This window comes from Chinchilla lanigera, unplaced genomic scaffold (genome assembly GCF_000276665.1).
Source record: "Chinchilla lanigera isolate Chin_1 unplaced genomic scaffold, ChiLan1.0 scaffold00100, whole genome shotgun sequence".
In the NCBI taxonomy this organism is placed as follows: Eukaryota; Metazoa; Chordata; class Mammalia; order Rodentia; family Chinchillidae; genus Chinchilla; species Chinchilla lanigera.
The window spans coordinates 7,172,694-7,194,075 of record NW_004955501.1 but is presented as its reverse complement, the minus strand read 5'-3'; the positions used below and the strand labels follow the sequence as shown (position 1 = coordinate 7,194,075).

Below are 21,382 nucleotides of genomic sequence, written 5' to 3'. Positions count from 1 at the left end.
GCCATCCTCAGCAACAGTGAGGTCCCAAGCTCCTCCACAGGTGAAGACTGATGAGTTCCCATCAAGAAAGCCAGTGCAGCAAGGTTCTCCAGGAGACTGAGCTGTGCACCATCCTCCTCTCTGGAGTCAGGAAGCAATGGTCAGAATGAGGAGCAGAGCTCCCCCAAAGTGAACTGAAGCTATTAGTGCCAACAAGGTCCCAAGCTCCTAGCAGGATGAAAACAGCTCAGTTCATCAGGAAAGCCAGCATAACAAGCTCCTTCAAAAGAACCAACAGCTCCTTACAGTTTCTACCAGCTCCCAACAGCCTAACTTCTCCTTCTCAAGTTCTGCTGCTTATGCTGCTGGCAACAGTCCCCAGGTGGGCCTCCCACACCCAGCACCATGCTTACTCAGTTCAGCTGGGGGTTATAAGTTAACCACCAGTTGTCAATCCACTACACTTTCCTACAAATGTTGATAAAACTTGCAATGATAACCTAGATGTCACTGATAGAGTGAAGAAGAAAATAAGGTCTCTTTCTTACTGTAATCCCAGCTTAGATAGGAAGGTAGACAGTGACAGGCCACTGGGATAAGGGCACCACACACTATAAAGGGGTAAGTAGTGGGAGTCAGTAGGGGAGCGCAATCCACTGTGGGGCTCAGGGAGGGTTTCACAGAAGCTCGACAGAAGCTCGACACTCCTTGTATCTGTGTGGGCAGAGCAAGGTCAAGTTCACTATAGTATTCTCAAACACTAATACTTAGCATAGCATGGAGTATTTTTCAATAATCATTTAATAAGTACTAGAAAGATAGATGCAGAGTTGCCAAGTACTCAGGAGGAAGAAGTATTCTCTAGAAAGAATCAGTAGTGTGGAAACTCAGAGGTGTGAAACAACTGAGTACATTCATGGAACTCTCCAGAAATTTGGTGCTACTGGGATGGAAGTTGTGAGCAAGGGATTGTCATACCTAGATGTAAAGTCCAAGGCTATGGAGAGTCTTATGCGCCAGATTAGCAGTCTGAGGGTTAGTGTACTACTATTTTTTTTTTTTTTAGCATGGTCAGAAAAGTTCACTTTCACCAACCAATAAGGAGTGACTTGAAATGGACAACTGCCTAAAGGCTATCATTACACAAATAACACATCAGCTGTCACAGTAACTATACAGCCGTATCACTACTCAGGCAAGAAAGACAGAAGATGACCTCTGCCTTCATTCTTATTGAGTCTCTTAGAAAGGAAGATTCTATATCCATATTTTCTAGTAACTACATTTTGAGTCAAAGCAACATATGAAGTTCAACATTTTTTAATGTTTAGACAATTAGTTGTACTTCTACAGAGAAGTCAGCAGCAGAATGATATATGTCCTTGGTAAACAGTATTTACATAAAGGTTTTGTACATCTATGATAGTTATGATATCAACTGGAATAGATTCAGAAATGATTAGTGGATTAACGGAGCATAGTTCTGGGTATCCATGTATGATGGCTCTGTAGGCTGAATACAGAGGAGGGAAGACCTATTCCTGGTGTGGGACAACAAACAGACTTGTAGCCTGGATGGAATAAAGAGGGAAAGAAGCAGGAAGTCTTCCCTTTACAGAAGCTGTGGTCTTCCCATCACCTTTGGATATTCAACTCCAGTGCCTTTGGGGTTCCAGCACATACCCTTCCGCCTCCCAAGGAAGACCCATTGGCTTTCCCATGCGGACTTGCCCTGGACTCTGAAGTGCGCTCCAGGCCTTTGACTTTCAGCTGGATCCTCTGACTCTCCAGGAGCAGATGACCATTCTGCCTTCTTCTGCCCATGATTCTGCCAGCAGCCATTGTGAGCCTGCTTAGTAAATCATTTTTATATAGTATAATTTTTATATTAAAATTCCTCCAGTAAACCCTGACATGACATCCAAACCGGATATTGGGCAGAAATAATTAGAATTTCCATAGATGCTAACAAAATTCTCTGCCCATTAAGATTCCTTTAGTGTGTCAACATAAGTGGTCCATTTGGCTTTTTGAAAAATTTTCCCCTCATAGCTAATATCTGTTAAACAATATGACTGATATAGACCAGAGCTTTTGAATCCCACAGACACTTCCTTTGCTTCAGCTCATCAAACTGTGAGCTGTTAAGTGTAGGAATAATTGACAGCCACTTAACTTTGCTCTTTTATGTCTTTTCCCCTTGACAGAAGAGAATTGCTTGGAGTAATTGGAGTGATTTCAGCAGAGTATTTTATCTTTGCTTGCTGACACATTGAAACTCTACAAAAGGAGGGATATTTTGAATATAAACCTCTTAGATATTTTGGTGTGACCATATAATATCTGCTGGACATTATCCTTTGTGTTTTTGTCTTATGGAAATTTAAGTTTAAACAACCTCTTCTAAACCTGAAAGAATACAATATTTTCAAAATTAGTGGTCGTTTACTGAGAATCTGCTCTAGGTCGGCTACTATGAGATGCCTTCATTTGATAGATGTGTGGTGACAGGGAGGAGGTGGTGAGAAGACTTTATAATATAAACACATCTCTTTCACAATATTATTAATCATTCTTATTAACTGCCACGATCAGATAGCATCCCAGATCGCTCCTGACACCCGGGTGGATTTAGCCATAGGCACAGAGGATGCAGGGCCAATGACAGAAGGGAGAACCTGAGCAGGACAACAGGCAAGGACAACAGGGCAGCCCTTGCTCAGCACGGGGAGTGGTTCTGTTTGGTATTATTTGCCTGACTCGTCAGGCTTGAGAATATGACCTGAATTATCTAGGTAATTAATTTCTCTTTTTTTCCCCCTAAGTAAATAAGGTCCTTTCGTAGGCCACGGGTAGGGGAAAATGTGAGGCCAAAAATAAATACCTATTATAGTAATGAACTTCCATCTTATAAGGCTAGAGCTTGAAAACACCTAGAGAAGGCAGGTAGCGGTAGAGACAGCCTTGCACGGTTCCATGGCAACATCTCCTTTGGCTTCCACACAAGCTCAGGGGTACACGATGCGCAGCGATTATTTTTATTTACTTTCTGTCCTGCTGACTGTAGAGGGAGTATGTGCTTCACAGAGTGACTGTCAGGATTCATAACTCTGATGAAAAAGGTGAGCTTGTCCCATGTTCACCGTAAGGGACCTCAGCAGTGGCAGCTGGTGGTGGACTATGTAGACTGCCTGCTTGCAGAATCAGAAACCTTGGCCCTGGATCCACCTAGCTCAGTGCTCATCTGAGACTGGAATTCCACACTGATGTTCAGCTTAGGAGCGATGGGAGGAGCACAGGTCTGCTGGGCACCTCTGAGTGCAGGCAGCACAGAGGCATCAACATGCCTGCCTGTGCACAGTGGATGCTAGTGGGCCGTGGAAAGCTTGCAACTTAACTTGGCTGTTTGATCTCTGGGGACTGCCTGCTCTGTCCTGTTCCTCCTGTTGACCTGGTCTTCCTTGCAGTAACCAACACCAAGCCGGTTGCTTCTTGAGACCTCCTCTGATTAGAGCAGTAAAGGAATTTTTATCCCTGTTTAAAATTACTATTATTTATATAAAAAATTAGAAATTTGAATAAGGCTATATCATTGCAAATCACTTAATTATGAACTGACTATTTCACGACACAAAGTCATTGTAGGTACATAGAGGAACATCAAAGAACTTCTAGATTAACAGGAGTGCTCACACCTCTGGATCAAATGTCTAGAACTCTAGGTAGCTGCACCCAGCACCCGGATGAGTAGATGAGTAGGTCAGAGAGAGTGTGCTGGGCCATTGGCTCTCACACTGTGTCTAGAATCACTGAGAATCAGGACCTCCACACCGCTGGGCCCCACCCTCACAGGTTCTGATTCAATAGGTTTGAGCTGTAGCCTGAGAGCCACATTTTTAACTAGTCCAGGTGATGCTGGCGCCACTGCTGCAGGGCCCGCACTTCCCTGGAGCACAAAACCAGGAAAGTAGCGACCTTAGCTCACCACCAGCTAAGAATTTAAAGGCTGCTTACCTTTTGTAGATTTTTAGTAAATTGAACCAAGATTTTAATAAAAGCACCTCATACACAATTTTAGATATTTATGACCCCACTGAAGAGAGTGTTATTTACAACCTAGCAAAAAGGCTTTCTCTCAACATTTTGGTTATACTAACCTGAAAGAATAAAATATTTTGATCCACCAAATCTATGTCTAGGAATTAATCTTAAAGAAACATTCAGGGTTACATGTAAAGATAAACATGTAAGGGTACTGTGGCACAACTGAAGTCACAGTACATTCTTAGCAGTGAGGATGGATACACCTTCTAGAACAGAAGTTCTTTACAATTTATTTTCAAATGATTGGATAGCTGATATTGTTATGAAAAATGTTACCAACTAATGAAGTATCCAAAGCTATAGTTGATTCACACACACACACACACACACACACACACACACACACACACACACACACAAACCCCTGGACATACCAAAATATTAATAATGGTTTTCTCTGAATGGCTTACACTTTCTGTGTTTTTTAATTTGTCTACAGTAAACATGGATAACTTATGTGATTCTTTTTGACTAAAAAAGAAGAAAGTACTGATGTATCTAAGTGCTTTCCTCAGTCTTGAAGCCAGTTAAACCTACTGCTACAGACAAGCCGGTTTTGTTCTTACAGCAGAGATTCCCCATGTTGACAAACTAGAATAAACACCCCAAATAGCAGCTACTATCTCTATAGGGAAAGAACAAAGGAAAAGTAGGGTCAGGCTTCTACGTAACTTTTATTGACCTGTATTCACTTATAATTGCTCGTGTTAATCTAAAACCAAGCATTTCGCCTTTCTTTTTATCTATAGATGCTATTGTTAGACACCTCTTTTAGTGTATTTAAAAGGAAATGAAAAATTTCAAACCCTTGAGCTATTGTTGTTTATAAAGTTGAGCTGGATATATACAATGGCAAATAACTGTGTAATAAAAATAGATAGTATTGTAGTTGAGATTCAAAATGTCCTCCAAAGGGTTCCTTGGACTGAAGGCTGGCTTTCTAGCTGATGGGCTTTGGGGAAGTGACTGAGTCACGAGGGCTCTAACTTCATTAGTGGACTGGTCTGATGATGGAGCCATATTTGATGGTGTTCTTGAGAGATGATAGAAACAAGAAGTGGGGGCCTAGTTGAAGAGAGGGACTCATGGGTCATGGCCTTGGCAGCTGTATCTGACCCTTTCCTCTCTGGCTCTCTGGTTCTTCTCTCTGCTTACTGACTGCCACAAGGTGAGCAGCTCCCCTCCGTCCTGGTGTTCTAACTCGCCTCAGGCCCAAGGAGGTGGAATCAGCCAACCAGGACTGACACCTCTGAAACCATGAACCAAAGTAAATCTTTGCTCCTTTAAGTTTTTATCAGGTATTTTGTCATAGTTGTGGAAAACTAATAGTTTATTTATTGCCTATCTTCTAGTATTTATCATCTCCCCTATGAGATGACAGGGGAATTTACTTTTCTAATCTGACTTACTTTTTTCCAACTATTTACTGTCAGCCTAGCCCGTGGGATGCTGTGTATTTACTGAGAAGATGCCCTGTGCAAAGCAATGTGGTGGGTACCCTAGGGATGAAGGAGGAACTGTAAATTTGCCTTGAGGAAAGGACACAGAAAGAGATAGAATGAGAAGCTGAACAGTAATGCAGGCCTAACAAGACCTAGCCAATGAGGATGAGAAACTCTGGATTCATCAGAGTTGCCTGCATAGAACAAAATAGTCAGGCTTTCTACCTCTATCATGATCAGTCATTAAATGTGGGATATCTGAAAAAAAATGTGGCCTACCTGGAAGGGGATGGCCTCAGGCAAGGCACATTTCTGCAGCTAAGGCAGAAGGAGCAACGGCTGGATGCTCTCTGTCTACAGCAATTTCAGTTGTGGAGTAATAAATTCTTTCCATGAAGGGGAATTTGGACAGTGCACTCCCATCCTTGAAGTGTCAGGGAAATGTAGTAAAGATAGGGACCATTTTTAGACAATTTGATTATCATCCCAAAGTTTTGCAGGTTTTTAGATAATTATCATCCCGAAGTTCACTGTCATAACAGGAGAAATTCAAAGAAAAATCTTCACAAAGGTTGAGGTAGGAAATCTTATAAGCAGAGTAAAACAGCTTTCACAATGCCCTGCTGACTCACAGCCCTTCTCATCCTAAGTCCTGGGACTGTCTTCTGGAGAGGTGGAGAACTGAGGTGGCAGACATAATGCTCCAAAAGTTCAGCCTTTTGAAGGAGGGGTTTTGTCTGATCTGATTTTTCAAAATCAGCACATGAAAATCTTTGTCTGGATGTGGTACTTCAGTGGGGGTAAAAAAACCATTCATTTGGGAATCAGTAACATGGTTCTAGTCCTGCCTCTGTCTCTTCTCCTTGTAGCTCTGCAACCTTGGACAAATCATACAGCCTCTCTTGGCCTCAGTCTCCCTGTGTGCCAAATTAAGAATCTGGCTTGATGAGTCCTATGGTTGCCTCCAGCTCAGAATCATGATGATTTTCCAACGTTCAGGCCAGGGATCAGAATACTGTGGCCTACTGGCCAAACCCACATCACATCCTGGTTCTGTAGATAAAATATTACTAGAACATAGCCATGTTTGTTCTGTTACCTATTGTCTGTCATGACTGTTTTATGTTGTAACAGCAGAGTTGAATAGTTGCAACAGAGACTGTAAGGCCTACAAAGTTTGAAATACTTACTACCTATCCTTTTACAGAAAACATTGCTGATACCTGGGGTGGGAGAATCATCTACCATGTTCTATTCCAAGAAGCAAGAGGAAGAGCACTGACCATGAAGATACAACTTTTAGTCATTTGACAAACAGTGATGTTTGTCAAGCAGCTGTTACTTCCTAAATTACGTGGCAGGAAATTGAGAGAAAGAAGAGAGGGTTAAAGATTAGATGGAAGCACTTTCAATGACCAGTGCACCAAGGGCAGTATCTGAAGATTTCTGCGTAAGCAATGTCCCAGGAGCTTAAATGTGATCTCATTGCCAACATATCCACTCTGCAGCCCCTGAATCAGCTCTTTGTTACATACATGGCAGGATGTTTAGCAAGGAAGGCAAATACAGCCTTTATTTTATCATCAAGGACATTTGTCCAGCAACTAAAATGAGTAAAGGGAAATTTCAGAGGATATTTTGGCAGAAATGAGAAAAGAATCTCTGTTGTAAAATGTCAGAATCATTAAGCAGTCACTCCTGCAAGGAAAAGAGCTCAGATGGTGAGAGATGACAGAAGTAGGAGGAATCACAGCAGTATTATTATTATTATTATTAAAGACCTGTGCTTTGCATTATTAAGAATCATAGCTTCTGGCTGCTTAATACCTCTTCATGGCATTTTGTTTTTATCTCATTGTTAGAACATCTCCTCGTGGTAGTGTCAAGTGTTACAAGTCTCAGCACTTAGTGTTTGGCAGGCAGGGAGACTTTAGGGTAGTGGTGGTGCAGTGGGCTGTTTGTATGATTGAAAGCTCTAAGGGATTCACTAGCACTGCTTTAGGGTGATTCTTCCTGGCGTCATGTAATGCTTGTGACATTTTTGGTCCCAGCCACTTGCCTCTTAGCATTTGACCCCTTTGATTGTTCTTTATCTTTGTTACTGTTGATATTATCTACCCTAGTAAACTGTGTCCCATGCCTGGATCATGGAAATGCACAGAAAGTTAGAACTGAGGAAAGACAGTTTAAACTACTTAGATATAAAGTGAGAAAACTGAGGTTCAGAGAGGCAGTGGAAAGGCCATACAGCTGTGAGAGTAGAACTAGAATAGTAACTGGCCCCCTAAAGGCTTGTGCTTTTTTCATAGACACACATTATACATCTTTGTATTACCCAAACCTGGTACACACACACACACACACACACACACACACACACACACACACACACTCACACACACTCACACACAGCAGTGCTTCTGGGACTATTGGTTTGGATATCCTGTGTTCATCAATTGGGCACAGTTTTTTTTTTTTTGTTTGTTTGTTTTTTTACTGAGTAAACCATCATTCCTACTATTTACATTGGCTCTGATTTTAACTGCCAACCCCTGAGCTGATAAAATATATGCCTCAAGAAACTAAAAATAAGATGAGCAAAGAAAATCTGAAGCAAGCAGAAGAGAGGACATAATAAAGACTAGTCAGGAAATAAATGAAAAAAAAACAACAACAAAAAAAAAACAAAAAAAAAACCAGAAACGCACTAGAGGGTATCAGGGGACCAAAAACTGGTTCTTTGATAAAGATCAACAAAATTAACAAATTTTAGCCATCTTGACCAAAAAAATAAGAGAGAAAACTCAATAATTCAGGAGTGAAAGGGGGGCATTACTTCTAATCTTAAAGAAATAAAGAGAATGAGGGTTTTCTAGGAACAATAACATACTAACAAATCAGGTACCTTAGATGAAATGGATACTTCTCTAAAAAGACCCAAATTACTGAAACTGGCTTCAAAAGAATAGAAAATCTGACTAGGCAAATCCTAAGTAGTCGTCAAATTAGTAATTTAAAAGATTCTGACAAAAAAAAAACAAAAACAAAAACAAAAACAAAAAAACCCAGGCTCAGACAACCTCACTGGTGAAACCAAACATTCAAAGACTTAATATCAATCCTTCACAAACTCTTCTAAAAAGACACAGAAAAAGGGGAATCACTTCTCAGCTCATTCTGTGAGACCAATATTAATACCCCAACACCAAAACCAGACAAACACATCACCAGGAAAATAGACCAATATCCATAATGAAAATACATATGTAAAAATACACAATAAAATTCTAGCAAAGTCAACTGAGGAAGACAGAAAGATCATATTGACAAAGTGAGATTTGTTCCAGGAATATGAGAGTGGTTTGATATCAGAAAATCAATTAATGTAATATACTATATTAATAGTAGAAAGACAAAAACTATATGATCATCTCAATAGATAGAAAAAAAGCATTTGAGAAAAAAACCCAACACCTTTTCTTGGTAAAAACATTCAATGAAAGAGGAATAGGTAGGAACTTCTTAAACCTGATAAAGAGCATCTATAAAAAAATCCCACCACTAATTCATACTTAACGGTGTGTGAATGTTTTTCCCCATAGAGAAAAGAGTATTTTCTCTTGCATCTTTTATCTAACATTTCTTAAAAAGATCTAGGCAGGGATGTCAGGCAAGAAAAAAATATATAGTGAATCTAGATTGTAAAGTAAGATGTAAAATTACTTGTATTTGCAGATGACATGGTCTTTTATATAAAATATCCTGAAAAAAATCACCAAAAATCTATTGAACTTAATAAACAGGCTCAGCATTCTTTAAGATAGAAAATGAATATGCAAAAAATAAATTGTATGCTTATATACCAGGAGCAAACATTTAAAAATTTAAATCAAGAAACAATTCCATTTCCAGTAGCATCAAAATGAATAAATGCTGAGACATAAATTTAATAAAATATATGCTTTTCTGCTGGGCTAAGCTTTGGAGATACAAAGATGAACATGGGAGAACATATGTGTGAATCACATCTCTGGTAAGAATTTAATGCCCAGAATATAAAAAGAATTTCTGTAACTCAATAACATAAAAACCAACAGCTCAATTTAAAAATAGATTAAAAACGTTGAATAGACATTTCTCCAAAGATACAAAAAATGATCAATTAAAAGATGGTCAACATTAGTCATCATGGAAATAAAAATAAGAGCCATGGTGAGGTATGATGCGATACCCACTAGGACAGCTACTGAAAACAAACAAATAAACGAAAATGACAAGACAGCGTTGGCATGCATGTAACGAACCCTGTGCCCCAGTGATAGGAATATAAAACTCTCTGGCAGCTGCATGGAACAGCCTGGTTGTTCCTCATTCAGCTAAACATAGAAGTGTTACATAACCCAAATTCCACTCTTAGGTATATACCCAAAAAGTAGAAAACAAGAACGCAAAGGCACAGCGGTGTGCTAATGTTTATTGCAGAGTTACTTGTAACAGCTGGAAGGTGGAAGAGACCCAGGTGTCCAGCAACTGAGGAATGGATAAGCACCATGCCTTATATACATACTGTGGAATATTATTCACCCTTACAAAGGAAGTTCAACATGTAATTTAGATTTAGTAGACACAAAAAGACACCTGTGATATAATTCTGCTTATATGCTGTACTTGGAACAGCAGAATTCAGGGACAGAAAGTAGCCAGAAGCTACCAGGGCTGGAGGGAGGAGCAATAAAGAATTACTGTCTAATGGTCAGTTTCTGCATCTAGAAATAGTAGTGATGGTTTTACAGTGTCACAGATGTACATAACAGCACTTTAAAAATTGAGTTAGAATTATTTAAAAGTTGAATAGGATACAGTCCCTGTAGTCAAAGAGATTAGCAACTAGTTGTAAGGCTGTGGAGGGAGACAGGCACACTGATAGCCAAGAGCATTAGAAAGCAAACATGGCAGCGGCCCCGCAGCGAAGACCCAGCCTGGAGGCAGCACAGAGTGGGCATCCGCGAGTGCTCTATGCTGGGAAGTGCGGAGCAGGCAGCAGCATCCAGAACTGTGGAGAAAACCAAGCCCAGTTTCAGGTTGCAGCCATGCAACCTGTCAGCCCTGTGACCTTGGGCAAGTTACTTTATGTCTCAGTAACATACTTTTCTCATTGAAAATCTGCCTGCTTCACAGGAACCTTACATGGGATCATGCAGGTAAGACGTTTATTTAGCACAGGGCCTGATGTAGCACAGGGCCTGGTTTAGCCATTGTTATTACTGACATGGTGGCTGTCATTTTTGTTGTTGTTAGTGATGAATCAGAGTGGGTTTGTATAGAAATCAAGTTTGAGAAAGACAGTATATCCAAGGGCTGAGCTACAACTCACTTTCTGAGTCTGGGAGATTTCCGAGCATGGGGTGGGAAGGTAGCGGGGGTAGGGTGGGGTGAACCATTGAAGGATGGGACCAAGGAAAGGGGAAGAGAGCAGGGAGCAGATAGAGAGGATGGCAGTAGGGTTGGAGGAAATTGGAACCCAGGCAGAATGACACGAGTGGGAAGAGTAGGCTTGGTTTATAGGAAACTCAATAGCACTGTCAAGTTTTGACATCTTGCAGTTTTATTTTTTGCACAAAACAATTCCCATTTTGTTCTGGTGAAAGAAGTGATGGGGATAGGGAAGAGGAAACAAACACTTAAACTGTTCCATGTGACACTTTTTTATCACCACCACTGTTTCAGAATGCACCTGACCTGCGACCACTGCCACCCCCATCTTCAGAGGGGCTTAGGGTTTTCAGGGTAGGGGTGAGGGAGAGTCCGGTTGGGTGGGATGCTCAGGCCCCTGTGAATGCCCTCATTGCACCTGGCAGTGTCTTTACTAGTTTCTGAGGAACAGCAACATATACTCAGGGGAAAAAACATCATGACAGGTCCAGAGAGAGATTCAGAAGACAGAAAATAGCTTTCTCTCACTTTCTGAGCAAGGTGTGCGGCATTGTCAGTCAGCACTGGACCCCACAAATTATGATGGCTGAAAAGCCTTGCTATGTATGGTCTTGGCAACTTTAGCATTGACATTGCCTGCAGGTTTATAAGAAGTGCAGAATCCTAGGCCCTGTCTATACTTACTAAATAAGAACATGTCTTCAAACAATATCCCAGCATGACCCCTACTGCATTAAATTTTGAGAAGTGATAGTCTAGAACACACTATGGGATTAAATTATATGACATCTATGATTCTACACCCAATTGTTTTTATCATAGTTACTAAGTGTGGTTTCCCTCTCTTTGACACAAAACGACTCTTCACGCTAGGTGGGATGGAAAGGACAAACAGCTGGAAAATAGAGACACTGAAAAAGGAGTTGCCATGAACACTAAGTTTCACTACTCTGTGGCTCAAAATTACATTTGCCCTGCTCTCTACTCTTGGTCTCAAGGCTTAGCACTTTTAATACTGAGAGCTTTATGATGGCAACAGTGACCAGTTTAAAATAACCTGCAGATCTCCTGGAAATTGCTTTGACCTTTATTTGCATAAGCCTTTAGGGCCCACAAGCTCTCTCTGGAAAAGATGGAAAAGCAGCACTTACCTTTTGTTCTTGACAGAACTGATTTCTGAGCTTGCAGGTGGATTTCTTGGCTCTGTGCGGGTGTTGTTTTAGTAACTTTTCAGGTTTCAGGCAAGATGATTATAAAAATGTGACCATGAAATGAACCCCTAGCCCTTCTTCCTTCCTACCCCAAGGCTTCTGTGTTGGTTACTTTTCTCTAGCTGCTGAGACAAAATACCCAATGCCCAAAGTTAAGGAAGGAAATGTTGATTTAGCTCACAGTTTGTGCAGGTTTCAGTCCATAGGCAGTTGGCTCCAAGGCAGGGTGGCACATGGCAGAGGGCAACAGTTCACGGTGGCAGAAAGCAGCAAAAGCAACAAGAGCAAAGGGGGAGGAGTGGCAGAGAAGAGTAAGCCCCCCCTTTTTTTTAATATACTGTAAGCAGGCTATCCCCATGTGTAGCACTCACATGATCTCCATGCCTTCCTCTTGCACAGGCTCAGGATGAATACAAAGGAAGCACCTTGGCTGCCTGCTGAGTCACATAGTTAACCTTCTAAACTTCTCAAATTGACACAATGAACAACATCCCAGAAGTGTAAGGGCATGACCTTTTCACCCCAGGATGTAGAACTGCTGAGTCACTTAGCCAAACCTCTAGACTCCCCAAGTTGACACAATGTATCAACCATAACAACTTCCCTGGGAAAAAGTGACTGACTGGTCAGAGCGGGTGGGAAGATCAGAGCAGAGTGGACTTGAAGCTTTTGTGAAGGCTGAGGCAGATTTTCTCTTCCAGAGTGGGAGATTACCTGTAGGAGTGGAGAGAAGGCAGCAGTCAGTGATGGGTACTAGTGCCTTTAACATCAGAGGCAGAGCTGGCCATGTACTAGAAAGGACAGGTTATTGGTTTCACTAATTGTAAGGTGCCCTAGCCCAAGTTCATACCCATTGGTTCAGTGATTTCAAATCCGAGTATGCAGCTTGAGGAGAAACCAGAGATTTTTACAAAGTTAAGCCACATAGTATCCATCCCAGTGATAACTGTGAGAGCAAGAAATTCAAAAAAGTGAGCATCCCTAGGAGGTTATGCAAAAGGAGGGTGTATGTGGAAAGCATTAGAATTTGCTTTTATATTGTTCACTTTTAAAAATATGAGAAAGGAAAAGCTTTCCAGGTAAGGAACCTGGGGACTAGGCCTCATTTCCTTGTTTAGCATAAGACAGCGGTGTATTAGATGAGATCCACTGAAACAAACACGAATTTCATAGCATGGGTCCCTCCTCTGCCCTCAAACTTTGCAGGTCTAATTTAGAAATGCATATTACACAGTGTACCGTTTACACTGACAAAGTGAGGCACTTGGAAGGGTGGCAGAGGCAGTGCAAGGGCTAAGCTGCCAGCCTGGCTCTATGGATGACCTGGCCCTCCACCCTCAGTAGTGATCTGGGCTCAGGCCTCATGGGAAGTGGTGTCTTGCAGTTTGTGGACTGTTTCCGTTCACTTGCAGCATGCTTTTTAAGGGCCTCCAGGGGAAAAACTGTAGCTCTTTCAACATATTTCATAACACTTCAGCTTGCACTAACAGCTCTTTACCTCCTGGACCCAACTTTGGCATTCTCCTCCGTTCTGCTGGAGCTGAAGGCTGCAGATGAGCCCCAAGCAACACCCTGCTTTATATTGCCAAAAACTAATGGTCAAGAAAGAAATTAAGATAGAAAGAAAATCAAGCTTACTAGAAGGAGTCCTCAGTCACTCAAACAAATATCCATGTCTTCTGAAGAGTGGCCAAAGACTCCTCGTGAGTGTTTGCTTGTCTCTAGATTCATTTTCTTGAGTTTTCTAGTACAAAAAGGTCATTTCTTAAACAATGATGTTCTGTTTACATAATCCTTTTTGAGAGAGGCTTGTTCTAGAATGTTTTGTGCATATTTAAACTGTAAATAATCTTATCATTTGGAATAAATCTCCTTAACGTGCAGGTTATAACAAAATTCATGTAATTAGTTCTATCACTGTAGCATTACTTGTAGCAGAGGTGGGTTAGCATTTGTTTTCTGGTTGCCCTTGATGTTACCTTGAGTTTGCAGGTCATCTGAAAGTCAGGAAAATTTGTGTGTTAATTTTCAGACACGAGGACGGTGCTCAGTGTGGCTGCAGAAGTGTCCCTGGGACCAACAACTTTCAACAGCGCGATGGCCAGGACCAAGATGAAGCACATGAGGGAGTGAGTAGCACGTCCCCTACCCTCATGGGCTCCAGTGTTGAAGCATATTGACTGAGTGTTGATCAAATTGTGTGATGCTTTTAGTCCATTTTGTTATAACAAAATGCCTGAGACCAGGTAATTCATAAAAAGCATAGATGTAGTTCTCATAGCTCTGGTGGCTGGAAAGTCCAAATTACAATGCAAGCAGTTTCCAAGTGTGGTGATGATTGGCTCTGCTTTCTAGATGGTACCTGATTGCTGTGTACTCACATGGTAGAAGGCAGATGGGCTAAAGGGGCTAAACATGATGCAAACCCTTTTGCTTTTCCAGGACCAGGGACTGGACCCAAGGGTTGCTGAGCTATATCCCTACCCCTTTGTATGTTTTGAGATAAAGGCTCCTTAAGATGCTCAGGATGACCTCATATTTGCAATCCTCTTGTCTCAGCCTTCCAAGTAGCTGGAATTACAAGTGTGCACCACCTGCCTCTAGCATGAAGCCCCTTTTGTAAGAGCCTTAATCCCATTCATGAAGTAGACGCCCATACCACTCAATCACCTAAATGCCTTACTTCTTAAAATCAGTGCACTTGACCTAGAGTGGTGGCCCATACCTATAATCCCAGCACCCAGGAGGCTGAAGCAGAAGGTTCGCCATGAGTCGGAGGCCAGCCTAGGCTACATAATGAGTTCAAGGCCAGTCTGAACTACGTAGCAATACTCTCTCTCAAGAAACAAATGCAAAAACGAAAAACAGTGTGCTGAGCAGCAAATTCCAAGATTTACAGTGCCTGGCCCCTCTCTTGAAACCTGTCTGTGTTCAAGGTCCTGGCACTGTGGGACTGCATTGGAGAAAAAATATTCCACTAGATTATTTCAACACATGAATTTTGGAGGGACACATACATTCAAATCATAACATTCTACCCTTACCCCCAAATTCATATCCTTTTCATGCACAAAATCTTTATTACACCCCAGTATCCCCCAAAGTTTTCATTCACTTCAGCATTAACTCAAAAGTCTAAATTCCAAAATCTGACCTGCATATCATCTGTCTCAGAAGTGGCTGAGACTCAAGGCTGTGATTTATCCAAACTCCCCTTTTGTCTTTGTGCCTGTGAAATTAAAGAAGTCCTGTACTTCCCAAACACAGTGGTGGGATACATGCCAGATAGATATTCCCATTCCAAAAGGGAGCAATAGGAAAGAACAAGGGGTATCTAGTCCAAAATAAATTCAAACACCAACATGGCAAACAAAATAATACCTTGAGACTTGAGAAGAATCTTCTTGTGCTGCATGCCCTATCTTCCAGGCATGGTGGGGTGAGAGTTGGGCCCCCAAGACTATAGGCAGCTCCATCTCCACAGCTTTGCTTGGTGTACCAAGGGCACAGCTCTCCCAGGGTAGAATTTCATACCTGCGGTTCTCCCAGGAAAGAGGCTGTACAGGCCCAGGGTCTCAGGGGTGGCCCTGCTCCCACAGTTTCGGTAGGCATTGCCTTAGAGGGAATATCTGTGGCAGTCCTACCTCTGTGGCCGTTCTCTGCCTGGGCCCCAAGGCTCTCCAATCTCCTGTACTCTGTGCCCCTGCAGAGTTGGCACCATACAGACTCTACCAAGCCTTACCACTTTTCCCTTCCAGAGCAGTGGCCTGAGCTCTACCTGGGTCTTTAAACCACAGCTGGAGTGACTGAGGAACACTGTCCCAAAGGCACTGAGCAGAAATTTGACCCAGTGCTGAGCAGCAACTTCCAAGCTCTTACAGTGCCTGGCCCCTCTCTTGAGACCTGTCTGTGTTCAAGGTCCTGGCACTGTGGGCTGTGTTGGAGCGGCAGCCTCACAGATCTCTAAAATGCCTGCAGAGTCATTTTTCTCTTCTCTTAGTGAATAGCAATGGCTTCCTTTTACAGCACAAATCTTGGTCAACTTTTGTTTATCCACACCCTCAACACACGTTTTTATTCTTTACATAGCCCGACTGACATTTCCAAAATCTTGAAGGTCTGCTTTCCTTTTGATTATAAATTCCATCTTTAATGCATTTCTCTCATCACATTTTACTATAAGCAGTGAAAGGAAGCCATGCGGCACTCTCAGCGCTTTGCTTAGAAATTTCTTCCACCAGAGATCTCTGCTCACTGTTAGCATGTTCTGTCTTCCAAAATGTACTGGGACGTGGACACAATTCAGCCAAATTCTTTGCCACTTTGATAAATAGGAAGGGTAAATTACAAATAGTACTTTCCTCCTTTCCCCTTAAGACAGCTTCTGGATAGTCTTTCCTATCTGCATTTCTACCAATATTCTGTTAATGGCCAATTAGATAATGTCTAGCTTTCCTTTTTGTCTTAGTGTTCTTGTAGCTGAGACAAAATACCTGATACTCAAAGGTAAAAAAGGGAAGGTATACTCGACTCACAGGTTGAGGAGGTTTCGGATGGCTCCAAGGCAGGGTGGGATGGCACACAGGCATCGCAGAGGAGAAACTATTCACGAACAGTTCACAGCAGGCAGAAGACATCAAAAGCAAATGTCAAACAACCAACTACAAGTAACTACAGTGAGCCTCTTTCTGTCCCTTATATTGTATCCAGGCTACCCACCCTAGGGCAGGTGTAGTACTCACACCCATAATCCCAGCGCTGCACCCTGAATCAGTCACGTACTCTAAATCCAGCCACTTCTGAAAAAGCCCCACCTATGACCACATGAGGCTTTGTGGAACATCTAAACAAAAGGCATAACACTTTTCTTTTGAACCTTTACTGGAATAATGTTTTGAAGTCCAGCATCTACCTACTATCCAGTTGCAAATCTACACCCACATTTCTAAGTATCTGTTACAGTAACACCTTACTTCTTGGGACCAAATTCATAATCCTTTATTGCTGTTATAACAAAACACATTCAAGACTGAGTACTTCTCAAATAGTGTGAATGTATTTCAAACAGCAATAGATGCTGGAAAATTACAGATCAAGGCATTAGCTGAGTTGGTGCTTGAGGAGGGGTCATGATGGAACCTTAAATGCTGTGTCCTTGTGTGACAGAAGGGATAGAAGGGCTAAAGGGGGTTGGGTAATTCTCTCCTGTCCATTAGAAAAGTCAGTAAACCCACTGATTAGGATGGAACTCCATGGCTTAATCTGCTCCTATCCTCCTGTTGCACTGGGGGTTAAATTGTAGCATGAATTTTCTGGGGACACAACCATTCAGGCCACTTCGTCTCTATAAAACTACAGGTACTTTCCTAAGTGGAACAGAGGGTATAACAGGCAAAATCTCAGTGAAAAAAAGCCTGACTCTCCACCAGAAAGAGCTGCTACAGATTTCTCGGCAAGGAAGAGATACTGGGCCACCTAGTCTTACATTCCATGTCTCTTGATAAGGGGGTGGCAAACTTTCTATGTAAAGGAGTAAACAGTAGATACGGTAGGCTCTGCAAACCTATAGTTTTTTTAATAATTACTTAGTTCTGTTGTAACACAAAAGCATCCAAAAGTGATATGTTAATACTACATTAAATGGCTGTGCTTTTAAAAAAGCATTATTTTGTGATTAAAATGTGAATTTCATATAATGTTCAGACTTCCCAATATATAGTTCTTTCAATATTTTTCTCTTTTTGGTGATTCTGGGGATAAGACCTCATCCATGCCAGGCAAGTGCCCTGCCACTGAGGTGTACCCCAATCTCTCCCTCACACCCCAAATCATTTAAAAATGTAAAAATTCTTAGTTCCAGAATACACAAAACAGTAGTGGGCTAGATTAGGCCTGTGGGCCACATACATTACAGCCTCAACAATAGATATTCCAATTAAGATATTTCTATTAAAATATTCTGCCTATATTGATACTGATTGAATAGTGAGGGAAATTTAGCAAGAATTGTTTTTCAGTTGATTTGCATTTATATTATTCTTGCAATACAGCACATCATCCAGACTATTGTTTTCAGTCAAAAAAAGAAAAAAATGCTAAAAATTATTCTAAACCTAAAGCTGTTATAATATGTTCCAATGCTTATTTGTTCAAGTCCTGCCTGCACCAGAGTGTGAGTGGTCATACAGTAATATAGTTGCCATAGCAACAAGTGATTCTCAGGAATTGAAAGTGAAGGAGTTTAAACTAATCTTTCTTATCTCTACCTACTTCCACTTCTCCTTGCTAGGAAAAGATCATGTAGAAGGATTTAATCACCTTCCAGTTGATAACCTGTAAAGAGAAGAAAAGTGGTTCAGTTATTTCATTCTTTTAACTTTTTATTTTATTAGTACACATTTGCAGTTGATGCACTTTACAATCACTTTAGGGAGTGGTTACATGCACATACCATGGCTTGTTTCTGTTATGATCCCCTGCCTCTTCCCCACTCCATCCTTCAGTTCTCTGTCCCACTCATCTTATTGGTATTATTACTCTTAGGCCATATTATGTCATATATTATATTAATTGAGGTTATTAGATTCTGTACACAGCAAATCTTTATTCTACTTATTTCCCCTTCTCCTCTGTACCTCTTGGGTCACTTCCTTATTGCAAGGGATCCATCTCCTTGTCCCCTTCTATCCATCCTTATTATTTTCTTTGTAGTTTGCCTCAATCAAATGAGAGATACTGTATGGTATTTAAGTGTGTGTGTGTGTGTGTGTGTCTAATTTATTTCATTCAACATTATATTTTCCATTTTCTTATAAATATCTTGAATTTATTCTTCATTATAGCCAAGTAGTATTCCATTATGTATAGATATAACATTTTCATTGTCAGATTATCTGTTGATGGGATACAGGCTGCTTGCAGGACTTAGCTATTCTGAACTGTGCTGCTATAAACATGGGTATGCGTGTATCATTGTAGCATGATATCTTAACCTTTTTGGGGAAGATACCTAGAAGGGAGATAGCTGGGTTATAGGATGTCTAATTTCAGTTCTAATTTCAGAAATCTCCATACTGATTTCCCTAATGGTTGTATTAGTTTACCTTCTCACCAACAATGAAGGAGGGTTCCTTTCTCCCCACAGCCTTGCCAGCATTTATTATTATTTGATTTCTTAACAATTGCCATTCTTTCTGGAGTAAGATGTAGTCTCAGTATTGTTTTATTTTGCATTTCTCTAATGACCAGAGGTGCTGAATATTTTTCATATATTTGTTGACTGTTTGTACTTCTTCCCCGGTGAAGTGTCTGTCTATTTCTCTTGCCCATTTCTTGACTGAATCTTTAATTTTTTGAGTTTTTTGTTATTCTAGACATTAGTCCTCTATCTGAGCAGCACCTGGCAAAAGTTTTTTCCAGTTGTATAGGCTGTGTCTTCAGTCTAGTGATTCTTTTGCTGTACAGAACCTTTCTAGTCTGATATTATCCCATTTGTTGATTCTTGCTGTTACATCTTCTGCAATTGAGGCTCTTCATAGAAAATCTTTTCCTACATCTATGTTTTCAAGTGTTTTCCCTATTTTATCTTCTAGTAGGTTTAATGTCTCTATTTTAGTGTTTAGGTCTTTGATCCATTTTGATTTTAATTCAGTATAGAGTGAGAAATAAGTGTCAGTTTCAGTTGTCTGTACACAGATAGCCAGTTTTCCCAGCACTACCTGTTAAATAGGATATCTTTCCTCCAGCCTAAGCTTTTGACCCCTTTGCTGAAGATTAAATAGCTGAATATGTTGGGGAAAGTTCTGTACCCTCAGTTCTGTCCCACTGATCCATGTATCTCTTTTTGTTGTAGTACAAGGCCATTTTTTTTTGTATCACTATTGCATGGTGGTAGAGCTTTAAGGTAAGTATTGCTATGCATCCTGCTTTGCTCTTGTTTCCTAAAATTGCTTTTGTTATTTTTGAGTTTCTTCTGGTTCCATGTGAATTTTAAGTTTTTTTTTCTATATCTATAAGGTATGCTGTTTATAATTTGATTGGGATTGTACTAAATATGTCTGTATTGAATATGTTGTATTGAATATGAGTACAGCCATTTTGACAACATTGATTGTATCTGTCCAGGAGCAAAGGACATCTGTCCATTTCCTGATGTCCTCTTCAATCTGTTTTTTCAGAGTACTGTAGTTTTCTTTGTACAGGTCTTTCATGCCCTTGGTTATGTTAATTCCAAGGTATTTCATTTTTCTTTTGGTTTTGTTTTGTTTTTCTTCTGGTACCAGGAATCGAATTCATGACCTTGCACTTGGCAGGCAGGTGCTATGCCGCTGAGCTAAATCCCAAGTCCCCTTAAAAAATCAAAATCTTCCAACATATAATAGAGGAATGTTTTTGTGGTGGTTTTTTATTTTTTATTTTTTTCTGGTACCTGGAATTGAACTCACAACCTTGCACCTGCCAGGCAGATGCTGTGCCACTGAGCTAAATTCCCAGCCCCTCATTTTTCTTGAAGCTATTGTGAATGTATTATTTTCATAATTTTCTTCTTATTTTATTCATTGTTAGTGTACACAAATTGTAATGACTTTTGTGTGTTGATCTTGTATCCTGTTGTAATTACTGAAGTTTGTTATTAATTCTAAGATTATTTTGGTGGAGTTCTTTGGGTTTTCTGTGTAGAATATCATGTCAACTGAAAATAATAATTTGAGTTCTTTCTTTCCTGTATGTATCCCTTTTGTTTCCCTTGTCTAATTGCTCTACTGTTTCATGTATTATGTTGAATAGAAGAAGTGGTAGTGGACTGCCTTGCTTTGTTCCTGATTTTAGAGAAAATGCTTTTATTTTTCCCCATTTAGCACAATATTGGGTATTGGTTTGTCATATATAACTTTTATTATCATAGTCAAGTATGGTTCTTTCATACTTGTTTTCTTCAGGTTTTTTTTTTTAATCATGAAAGGGTGTTGGATTTTGTCAAAAGCCTCTTCTGCATCTATTGATATGATCATGTGGTTTTTGTCCTTGGTTCTTTAAATATAATGTATTATATTTATTGACTTACATGTGTTGAGTCATCCTTGCATTTCTGAGATGAAACCCATTTGATCATGATGTGTAGTTTTTTTGATAATGTCCTACAATCTATTTGCTAATATTTTGTTGAGGATTTTTGTATCTATGTTTACTAAGAAGATTGGCCTAGAGAAAAAA

The 21,382-nt window shown here is 40.5% G+C and overlaps 1 protein-coding gene across 5 annotated transcripts in view; it reads left to right on the top strand.

The window, feature by feature from the left end:
- Window positions 1-21,382, top strand: part of Nek11 (NIMA-related kinase 11) — a 267,222-nt gene that overhangs the window by 181,004 nt on the left and 64,836 nt on the right. For all 5 annotated transcript variants that reach the window (XM_013505736.1, XM_005406856.2, XM_005406853.2 and 2 more), the window contains one exon: window positions 14,202-14,298. In XM_013505736.1, the coding sequence (XP_013361190.1) occupies window positions 14,202-14,298 (97 nt within the window). The remainder of the gene's footprint in view (window positions 1-14,201; window positions 14,299-21,382) is intronic.